At 34.5% G+C, this 11,781-nt stretch overlaps 1 protein-coding gene across 1 annotated transcript; it reads left to right on the top strand.

The window, feature by feature from the left end:
* The first annotated feature begins 6,326 nt into the window (after nt 1-6,326).
* On the top strand, nt 6,327-9,429 carry LOC143597887 (protein NRT1/ PTR FAMILY 6.2-like). The gene is made up of 3 exons (XM_077076266.1): nt 6,327-6,551; nt 7,073-7,958; nt 8,924-9,429. The coding sequence occupies exons 1-3, from the start codon at nt 6,327-6,329 to the stop codon at nt 9,427-9,429; spliced, it is 1,617 nt and encodes a 538-aa protein (XP_076932381.1).
* Nucleotides 9,430-11,781: the final 2,352 nt, after the last annotated feature.

Genomic DNA, 11,781 nt, shown 5'->3' with positions numbered 1-11,781 from the left:
GCTAATGTTAATAGTCGAATTTTCCCTGACCCCGAGCCTATACCCTTTGAGAGGAGCTGTGAACATGAGTAGTGTTATCGGTGTTTATCATTAAAATATTTAGCAACGGAAAAATTTATCAGGACCGTAGTTAAGAAAAATCATCAGAGGATAAAAACACCGTGATTTTTATTTCATAAACTGAGATAAACACCATTATTTATAAAAACATAAGTTTTATAGGGATAAACCCTTATTTACAAAATATATTTTCTCTATTCTGATGACAAGCCATTTATTTAAGCTGAAAGCCCGCGGCATCAATCATGTGTCTTTAACAAGTCATCTGAAACATATTTTAAAATATTTGATTAGCAAGAAATGCTGGTGAGTACATTCATTTATAAATGACATATTATTACTGTTACAGAATTATGATGTTTTTACATATGTCTGCTTACAAATTATCGAATGTACTTGTCACTCGACCTTATTTGTGACTGTGGTCATATTACTTATTGGCTAACACTTGTCCAGTAAGTAATGTGTAATAACCCTTTAGATAAGCCTTGTATACAAAACCCCATAACAAAATTAGTAACCATCCCGTAAGTCTACAATGACTTAATCACTGTAATGTAATGAAAATCCTTTGAAAACATTTGGACTATGTTACATGAGTTTAATAAGTTTTAAAAATCATCATGACAACATTGGAAAACCAGTTGTCTCACACAAATGTGAGTTGTACAAAAACTCAAATGTCTCACCTTGCAAGTTTATAATTTACAAGCCTTTTGGTATTAAGCACCTAATTTAACACAATGCACTATATAAATATTAGTATAAACCGATAATTGTTATGATAATCATAACATTAGAAACATTACACGATGGCACAAAGTCTTACCTTGTTCAGGCAGAGTTTGGATTCGTGTACTAAGTTTCTTTCAATCGGACTAACAAATGTGTTATTCCTTTTATACCCTTTCCTTTATGTTCACACTTGATTTCCCCCTAAACTAATCTCAACCCTCCATGTTCAAAATCAATGGCCAAGATTACTTTTTATCCTTCATACAAAAACTATACTTCCTATTATAACATAACCATATATATATATATATATATATATATATATATGATTTGTGTGTAGTGGTTATGGTGAGGCCACTACAAACCTACCTCCGTAAACGTTTATCTCTACCCGTAAACTTTTGTTTGCACCATTCCATATCAACAAAAACTTCCACATCCACAATGGTGGAGATGCTCTAAATAAGAGGAAGAAATTTGTAATGGGGTCACTACTATTTTGTGAGAAGTTATACTAGTGATCACCATCACTTTTAGTGAGACAATTTAAGATGTGACCACCTTCTTTTGGTGTGGCGTACGCAAAGTTGATCATGACCTTGCTTAGTGAAACATTATCAGTGATCATAAGTTTCTGACGGATATCAAGGAGCGCAAGTCATACATTACTTTGGACCACTATAATTTACAACTTATTCAGTTTTTTCCTCAAACAATCTCATAAATACAAATGAAAACATTGATTTCGTTGTGTTCTTGTTCAAAACACTTTAAAATAAATTGTTTTTACATTACTTTTCGAAAATATTAATAATCATATCAGATTATATACGGGACCAGTGCCTAGTGCCTAGGAATACTTGGCCAACGTATCAACGGAATATTCATCACAATACGTTCTTAATCTTTACTAACACATATGTTTTCACGGTATATTCCTTTATATCCTTACATATTCATTCAAACGTCACTCAAATATTGACTAATTCGTAAACGGTCCGAAGCTTTTTTGGCCCTCTTTACCGTATATACTATTCATATATTTGTTGAAATCAAAGTTCAACACGAATATTAATATGGATTCCCTTATAAGCTAGATAGTTGGCCATTGTTATGTATTTTGTTTTACATAACTAACTATAGATATAATATTGTTTGTTACCAGAAATTATTATATTCTTTTATTTTTAAAAAAGTTAAATATGCCTAATATTCGTTTAAGTAAAACTTAAAATTACCAATGGATTTTCAATGGAATCTTATTCGGTGAACAACCAAAGAAATCATCAGTAAATTATTGCAAATTAATCGTACAATCGGTAATCTGCTAGAAAAAGTACTGCATCTATTTAGATGTTGGCATATTTATCGGTACCTATCGGTGATACTCCTCGTCCGTGATCACTCACTAAAACCATTCAGTAAGTTATTTACCCACATCATGTTTTCTAGCAAGATATCACCGATGGATTATCAGCAACCTACTTTTACGAAATCATTTCCAACAAAGTAATAAAGTTTATTAGGCTATATGTTCACATGCATAAATTAAAATTGCTGAAAGAATCCCAACCATCAACTGTCCCCATACTTTAGGTCATACCTTAACTAATAACATGATAGATGTATAATTGTCCTTCATTGATAATGGTTTAATAGAACCCTAAAAATGCCTCCTTTTGTAGGTCATACACGTCAATATTCTTTTCACATCATCTAACAAATACCTTCCATTTTAAGATCCTAACTGTATCAAGCCTGGCATCTTTGTTTGACCTACTAGTGCACCTACCAAATAAAAAATATATATTGGACCACAAGCATTATTATCACATGTACCTGCCTAATATCAAAATTACACCGGACAAGAAACTAACATACGACATGATAATGTAAGATAAGTATCACGGCTTAACAAATGAGTATTATCGATAATAATTACTAAAAAAATACGTTGAATTTTTCTAAAAGATCGGCCAACATACGTTCATAAATTTCGCCGGTTTTGGTGGCAACTCATCACCGATGGAATATGCCGGTATAATCCCTAGTGCCTACTTGACTTTTCAACTGTTTGTCGTTGTGAGACCAATTGCTGATTGTACGTGGGGCCTATTTACTGGCTAATATATCGAAAATGGAGCCTAAAGTGACACCTTGGAAAACTTGTCAGTAATCCGTCGCTAAAGGGGTTTGTCAGTATTCCGCCATTAATTTGTCGAAAATCAAATTACCCAGGATCATATTTATGATAGAATTGTCATATTATCTTAGCTTTTGGGGATACACTTGTATCCATACTTTATTGATGCTACAAAATCTTGAAAATTGACTATTCAATTCAAGAATCACATATTGTGCACATTTAAACTAAAGCTTTTAAGACAGTATACTTTCTCTAGCTGTTATTGCCCATGCCCAAGAAAATGACCGAGCGAACTGAAACCGAAAGAGCATAAAAACAAATGAAAAAGGCTGGAACTTTACCTTATTGTGGGGTAGATATAGCACTAAGAACATGTAGTAGTACTCAAATAAAAGAGTGGGTATGTACCATATGTTGTTTTGATTATGATTCACAAATCCTACACAATCAATCTGTACCATACAGATAGGTGGTAAAAGAGCATTTGAACCAGCAAAAAAGAAATAGTGATTTTGTTATACGTGTTCTAGAGTCTACTACAAATCAACATCAACTTTAGTTGATTTTGCAAATTATATCTATAACAAATAGTGCTAAGATTCTAATCAAATGCGCGGTAGGGCTAATCGTTATCGCGTTGAATGATCTTCTTAATTGGGTAGTGGAGGGTCACCTTTAGAGTTGTACATCTTCCCTTTGCCTATATAAATGCATGCTCTTCCAAATACATGTTCAAGTGTTAAGTGTACCTCAAAGAGAGAGAGAGAGAGAGATTCTTGAATATTGTTAAGTGTTTTAGCTCTTAATATTCATATATAAGAAACAAGAGAAATGGTGAGTATATAATTGATTTCTATCCATCCTACATCTTGTTTTCTAAAACCCTAATCTTTATCTTGTTAAAACCTTTTTTTTCTTTTTGAAACCCTAAACTTAAGTGATTTTCCAAGGTAGATCATAATACGTTTTGCCTCGTTGCAGGAAGGGAAGACGAGTTGGACCGTCGCAGATGCGGTAGACTACAAAGGCTTCCCGGCTGATAAGTCAAAAACCGGTGGTTGGGTGCCTGCCGCCCTAATTCTTGGTGAGTTCATACATAATTTGTTTCATTGTTTGGCATTCTAACATATTCAAACATGCATGTGCGTGTGTAAGTGCATAGTGGTCCTGTGGTCATCGGGTTCGTGGGTTCGGGTTTAGCTAACCATGGCTGCCCACAAACAAACTTAGCATATTTGGCTAGCTAAGAGAACTTTGATCAGAAATTGGACCACCATGGCCACTAGGACAATTTGTTGTGCAGTTTTGTGTTTGGTATCTTTATATATGCTTCCTGTAAACACTTGTTCCTTTTGTTTTGGTCAATGTTTTCAGACCCGGCCCGGACGTTGACCCGGTACCTTACCGGGTCAAAGATCAGACCGACCCGGGAGGGCGGACCGGTGTGTGACCCGGTTGAAGTCATAAATAATATATAATTTTTGTTTAAAATAATAATAATATAAGGTTAATTTTCATTTGTTTACCACTTTCTCCATGCCTTGTATTATATTGATTTTGAAGTAGGAAAGTAGCATTAAAGGGTTTGTGAGATTCCAAAAAATCTAATTCTTTGTAGCCTCCAACTGCCATAAATGTCCATTTTCAATTAAATTTGCTTTTATAATATATATATATATAAAAGTTATTTTCATATTAAAGGATATAGTTGAAGTTGGTGGGATGACTTTGGATGTTTTCCTTAAACACATTGATCATGGAACAACCCGAGTTCGAGTCCAGCTTGCTGCAACTTATTATTTTAATTGGGTAAAAACACAAAACATTGGTTTTGGTTTATATATATGAATGAGAGCACATATAAGGGAAGAAGATAAAGAACAATTTTTTCACCATAGCAAGTTTTACGCTTGTATATGCGTATATATAAGTCGAAAAGCCTTTTTATAGTTTTAAACGCTTATAAATCTTTACGATATTTTATATTGTTCACACTTATAATATAATTATCTCTATTTATATTCTAAGTGCAAGAAGTTTGATAAAACTTGGAAGTATTTTTTTTAAAAACCATGAAGACGGAAAACAAAATATGTATGATTATAAGTAACGAGTTCTCATAATCATATATATATATATAGAATTGTATTATTGTTATCTTTTCTTTTCGTTCATTGAAATGGGGTGGCGTGTGGTAAATATTTAAGTGAAGGTGGTTGAAAAGTCAGTATGCAAGTCATTCTGCATGATACATGATTGCAAAGTGGCTAGAAGATGACAGAAAAATTATGGTGTCATTCAATTGCTTAAATTACTAGAAAAAATATGAAGTATTTGCTTTGGTATGTTTGCAAGTCATAATAATTTTCTTCAATAATTATTATAAATATGGTACTTTGCAATATTGAAAGTAAACACACAAGAAAGTCGTTTAAAAAAAAAGAAGTGACCGACTTGTGAATGAAATCATAATAATTAATACTTGATGACAACGTTTATTTTGATTGTAAAATATGTGACCGGTTCATTTTGGAAGTAAAAATGTAGAAAAGATGTAAGTAAAACTTGAATTACTGATAAAAAAAAAGAATACATGGCATATATATTATTCATATCAAATAAATATAATATTTCTAAATTTAAAAAATCTTACTAATGTATGGGCTTAATTCTTAATAAAAGTATATAAATCAATATTTCCTTACATTCTTTCTTATTTTTTTAAAAGGCATGTTCAACTTTTAAATAGGCTTAATTCTTAATAAAAGTATATAAATGAATATTTCCTTACATTCTTTCTTATTTATTTAAAAGGTATGTTCAACTTTTAAATGGTAATCACATGTTTTTATGTCTATCAATATAAAGTTTAAACTCTATACTATTTAGAAAAAAGTGTGGTATATGCTGGTCACTAGTGCTCAATCATTGTACATGTGGGAATAATTGAGATATTTGGGGTTCCCCAATCAAAAAGGGCATTCAACATCCCACTCCCAACATTGTAAAAGTAGGGATATGACAATTTCTTAATTCGTAAAAGCCAACACAAGGTATAATGTCTAGTCAAATCTCTTTCTTTTCATCGACACAAAAACAATGTAACAACATAATAACTAGGAGCATGCCTGACTGGTGGTTTTTAGCCCATGTGACGTCCTTGTGCGCTTTTGGGTCCCCCATCCACGCACAAGGATGAGGTTGGACGGATTCTGTGAGAGAAGAGCAAGGAGGTATATATTTTAGTTGTCGTGGAAAAACCTAGACAGACGGTAACATGACTAATATTTTTTTTATTACCCATTGACATCCGTATACATTTCAGTGTCCGGAACATCATAACTTGAATCGGGTTGGCATGCAGATTAATCTTTACTTGTGTAACATGACAGGAATTGAAATATGTGAGAGGCTATCAACAATGGGAATAGCAGTGAACTTGGTGACATATTTGCGTGGAGCTATGCACCTCCCAAGTTCATCCTCAGCCAATGTGGTTACTGATTTTATGGGCACATCTTTTCTCTTGTGCCTACTTGGTGGCTTTTTAGCTGATGCTTTTCTTGGCAGATTCAAAACTATTGTGATATTTGCCTTTATTCAAACACTAGTAAGTTTTCCTATCATACATACAATTACTTTCTTACGTTACCAAACCGCATGATGTTATAAATAACTTAAAAATTAATATGTAAACCTAATTTTAAATAAAATTATCAAACTAGTTTATCTTTTGGTGTGGATTTGCAATATTAATAAAATATGAACTGGTAAATAACAAAATAAGAAATCTAAAATAATCAATCATTAACCTATCACCTTACCAGTCCACTAGCAAGACGAGCAAAATGATAAAAAAAAAAAAGTTAAAATAAAAATAGAAAAATGGACTAGTATGACACTCAATTCTTTTTCCAAAATACTCAATAATGAATCATCAAATTATCAATGTTAAGAAAAAATAAAGCACTTTCCCATGGTAACTATATATTAAGCTTGGTCGGAAAGCATATAACCTTGGTCGCTAAATATTCATTTTTTAGTGACCACTTTTAATTTCAAAACCAATCTTTTTCTATATATTTCCTGTCATCCTAACTTATTTCATGTCAACATTAATCATCTTATCAGGGTACCGGCACACTAGCACTATCAACAAAACTACCAAACCTCAGGCCGCCACCGTGCCACGCCAACAAGGAATGCAAAGAAGCGAACGGATTCCAAATGGGAATCCTCTACCTCGCTCTCTATCTCGTTGCACTTGGCACAGGCGGCCTGAAGTCCAGCGTGTCAGGGTTTGGCACCGACCAATTCGATGAAAAAGACGAAGCCGAAAAGACACAAATGGCGTATTTCTTCAATAGGTTCTTCTTCTTCATCAGCCTTGGCACACTCACTGCGGTCACGGTGCTTGTGTACATACAAGATGAGATTGGTAGAAGTTTGGGGTATGGGATATGCACAATTTCAATGTTCATTGCTATTTTGGTGATATTATCCGGTACTAAAAGATATAGGTACAAGAAAAGTGCTGGAAGCCCTATTGTTAGCATTTTTCAAGTTTTGGTGGCTGCTATAAAGAAAAGGAATATGGATCTTCCTTATGACATAAACATGTACTACGAAAACACACCCGAGGGTACAAGGATTCATCACACGAATCAGTTTAGGTGTTTGGACAAGGCTGCGGTTGTAACCGAAGGTGATTTTGTGAAAACTGGCTCGGGTTCCACTCCAAACCCATGGAGATTGTGTACGGTGACTCGGGTGGAAGAGGTTAAAATGATGGCTAGGTTGTTTCCGGTTTGGGCAACAACCATATTGTTTTGGACCGCTTATGCTCAAATGATTACTTTTTCAGTTGAGCAAGCGTCCACGATGGAACGATCGATTGGAGGGTTTAATATCCCTGCGGGGTCGTTAACCGTCTTCTTTGTGCTTGCGATATTGCTTACTTGCGCGTTTTATGATTGTTTGATTATCCCGTTTTGGAAGAAATGGAAGGGAACACCAGGTAAATACAAATACAATGTTATGTTTTGATACACTACTAAAAACGATGGTAGAAACAGTCGTAAAGTAGTCGCAATGCTCTTTGTGACCGATAATGGTGGTCGCTTAAATCTTAGGAGTTAATTTATGTGAAAAAAAATTTTGCGACTGATTTTCTTTCAGTTACTACTTTTGTGATCGGCATTTTTCAGTTGCACGTTTAGTTGCAGCAAACGTGCGACTGTTTAATTCTGGTTACTAACTGGTCACTATTTTGCAACCATTTTTTGTAGGTTTCCATTTTTTTAGTGATGGGGTTAGAATAATAAGAACTGAAATATTATTAATGAACGATGAATGATACTTTTTATTTATATATATATATATATAAAACATTAACATTATTTTTATTACTTTTATGACATATATACAACAACAGCCATACCCGGTATAAGCCCTGCTTGCGGTGCGCACATATGATGTATATATGTGTGAACCCTCGGGTGGGCAAAAGTGAAATTGCACTAATTTTGACGTTATTTTACTAATCTCGTGAAAATAACGTTAAAAGTGACGGACGGTTAATCAGGCATCATGTAGTGGCGTTGATAGCCGAAAGACAAGGGTACATGCACCGATCAGCCGGTGTCCCGATGATTGAGTGCTATGTGGTTTATGTCCAAGGCTTGATGCAAAACTACTATCGAGCCGGGGGTCTCACCGGAAGCAGCCTCTCTATCCTTATGGGGTAGAGGTAAGGCTGTCTACATCTTACCCTCCTCAGACCCTACCATAGCTTTGCTATTGGTGGGATATACTGAGTACGATGATGATGATGATGATGATGAGCCATACCCGGTATATATAATTAAATATATTCAAATATTTAATAAATATAATTATACAATCATATTCAAATATATCTTTAATACGCCCACTTAAAAAGATATGAGTAGAGTATAATTGTTTGTATTTTTTGGACAACAGGTTTCACTGATCTACAAAGAATGGCCCTAGGATTAATCCTCTCAACCTTCGGCATGGCGGCAGCCGCTGTAGTCGAAATGAAACGATTGTCCGTAGCCAAATCCGTTGGCGGAACCCCTCACGGAGGCTCACTACCAATAAGCGTATTCATGCTCATCCCACAATTCTTCCTAGTGGGCGCGGGCGAGGCGTTCATCTACACCGGACAATTAGATTTCTTCATCACAAGATCACCAAAAAGCATGAAAACAATGAGCACCGGGTTGTTTCTAACCACGCTTTCACTCGGGTTTTTCATGAGCAGTTTGCTGGTGTCCGTGGTGAAGAAGGTGACCGGAAGCCACGGTGGACAAGGGTGGCTAGCTGATGCTATAGATCATGGAAGATTGGATTGCTTCTATGGGTTATTGGCGATTTTGGGTGTGATTAATTTAGTGGTGTATCTTGTGGTGGCAGCTTGGAATAAAAAGGAAGATAAGGCAACAGAAATGGTGGAAGTTGTGTGATTATATATTTGATGATTGTTACTGTGAAAATGTGTGGATTCGTGTTTATATCGATTGTCACTTTTTCTTGTAATGTTCAAAAATATGATGGTTTCGTGTTTATATCGATTGTCACTTTTTCTTGTAATGTTCAAAAATAATCATATGGAATGAAATCATTTTCGTTTGGTGGTTAAGAGTTTTTGAAAACGTTAAGAGCTTTTCATGTATTTGATTTTTGTTCGGATTGATTTCTTTCAATATATAGGTGTAGCTGAATTACAAGTTGATGAGATAATGATATAAACGTACATAACAATCTTAATATTCAAAATAAAGATACAAATGACTAATTTATTCATCAGTTTATGTGACTCAAATACATGTTAAGTTGTGGAGATTGATTGCAATCATGGGACCTAATCGTAGCCCCGGACATTAGGGATGTGCTTCGGGTTTGTTTTTCGGGTTTCGGGTTTTTCGGGTCGGGTTCTTCGGGTTTCAAATTTTTAAATCTTAACCCAAAACCAACCCAAATCTCTCACGGGTTTTTCTGGTTCGGGTAATTTGGGTTCGGGTTTTTCGGGTTGGATTAGTCGGGTTTCGAGTATCCTAGAAAATGAAACAAAAACAAAAAGAAAATTAAACAACTTCAATGCTAAAATTAAAACAACATATTCTTCTTTGCTCGTAACGCAAGTAACCAAATAATAAACCAACATAACTTAATAAAATCATAAAACAATTCAAAAGAAGAGTTAAACTAAGTAACTAACTCCAACCATAGTCGTCTTCAATCAGACGTGATTTGATTGTTCGATTACGGTTGCTATTAGTGATAAACGAAAAACATAAATTAACAATAAACAATCGATCCATAATAGTTGTAATGACAACAGTCGATTAGGCTCAAAGTCTAATAACTTTAATGACTAAGAGTAAGCTTATTACACCTAAAAATATATTTAATTTCAAAACTAAAAGTTTATTCGGGTTTTTTCGGGTTGACCCGAAACTTATAAATCAAACCTGAGAACTAACCCGAATTACTTTGGTTCGGGTTATGGTTAGTCTTTTCTCGGGTTCGGGTTTTTGGGGTCGAGTTAGTTCGGGTTCGGGTATGGATTTTTTCGGGCTGGGTTTCAGGTTTCGGGTAAAAGTGACAGCCTTACCGGACATGTGTGATGTGTAGGTCCTAGATACGAGATCAACCAACTAGTTCTTGAATCAATCTCAATTACAAGCTAGCGGAAATTACTTGTTGCCAACCGAGATCTCGAATCTAGCTTAGTGTTTGGTTATTTCCCAAAGTAGAAATAAAGGAAGAGTGATTAAGGGAAAGTAAGAGTGGGTAGGATAAGATTTTGCAAAAGGTTATAGTATGCATGGAGGCTTGCCCTATTTATAGTGTAAGCTCCATACATATTTCTTTCATTACATAGACCCATGAAGGCTTTATTTACATTGGGTCAAGCCTAAAGCATTACAAATTACATATAACAAATACGAAAGACTTAATACACAAAATGGGCTCTACAATCTCCCTCTAGTCTTTTGGTATTTGTTGTAGCTTTCCTTTTAGTCTGTCTCATACACAAAGCATCATCTTCTTGTAGTTGATCCTCAACAAGACGACATACGAACTTGTTGAATGTATCAACTATCTGATCAATGCTTTCTTTGCTATTATCTTCAAGTGGGCGCATAGGAGACTTGTACAGCTTCAACAAGTCTTTTTTGTTGAAACCCATCAATTCATGCTAGTCAAATACATGAAGAGGATGCATGATTTTGCATTGTATCATTGCTTCGCCGGTATTATTGTCAAACTCCTAGCACAAGAAATTATGAAGTAAATTTGGCTAAAAAAAATGGATTTAATTGAGTTGATATCCTAACTGAGTTAAACACCATCAATTCAGCCATGTGACTTTTTGGCCATTAACCTTCAATTCATTATCATTCACGGTAATTGTTATGGGGTTAGGGATGAACGACTAGTGTGTTTATATTTAATTGAGTTGATATCCTAACTGAGTTAAACACCAGCCTGGATGGCAGGTGCATCGGCTTAAAACACTGAACTAGGCTTGAGGCAAGGGTTCGAGTTTATCCGGGCCCGGATTTTTTAATTTTATTTTTTTAACTTTTGAAATCATATTTTGTTACCATTATGCATTTATAATATCAAATAAACCTTATTCTGACAAAACCGAACCCCGAATATTAGGTTTTATTGTCTTGAACCCTTGGTTGTTAATTAATCTTTAGTATACATACATACATACATACATATATATACATACACACACAATATATGTCTTTCAAATAAAAAATATGATATATATTTTCACATGATTAATAAATCGATCA

This window comes from Bidens hawaiensis, unplaced genomic scaffold (genome assembly GCF_021521415.1).
Source record: "Bidens hawaiensis isolate Kalapana, Puna unplaced genomic scaffold, B.hawaiensis_p1.1 tig00049200_1, whole genome shotgun sequence".
Taxonomy (NCBI): domain Eukaryota; kingdom Viridiplantae; phylum Streptophyta; class Magnoliopsida; order Asterales; family Asteraceae; genus Bidens; species Bidens hawaiensis.
The sequence above is the reverse complement of the archived record's forward strand: the minus strand, read 5'-3'. Positions and strand labels throughout refer to the sequence as shown.

Bases quoted from the DNA above. Each gene is read 5' to 3' on its own strand.
- LOC143597887 (XM_077076266.1), top strand. From the start codon at position 6,327: ATGACAGGAATTGAAATATGTGAGAGGCTATCAACAATGGGAATAGCA. The intron at 6,552-7,072 runs GTAAGTTTTCCT...TCATCTTATCAG, and splicing joins TTGCCTTTATTCAAACACTA to GGTACCGGCACACTAGCACT. The intron at 7,959-8,923 runs GTAAATACAAAT...TTTGGACAACAG, and splicing joins GAAATGGAAGGGAACACCAG to GTTTCACTGATCTACAAAGA.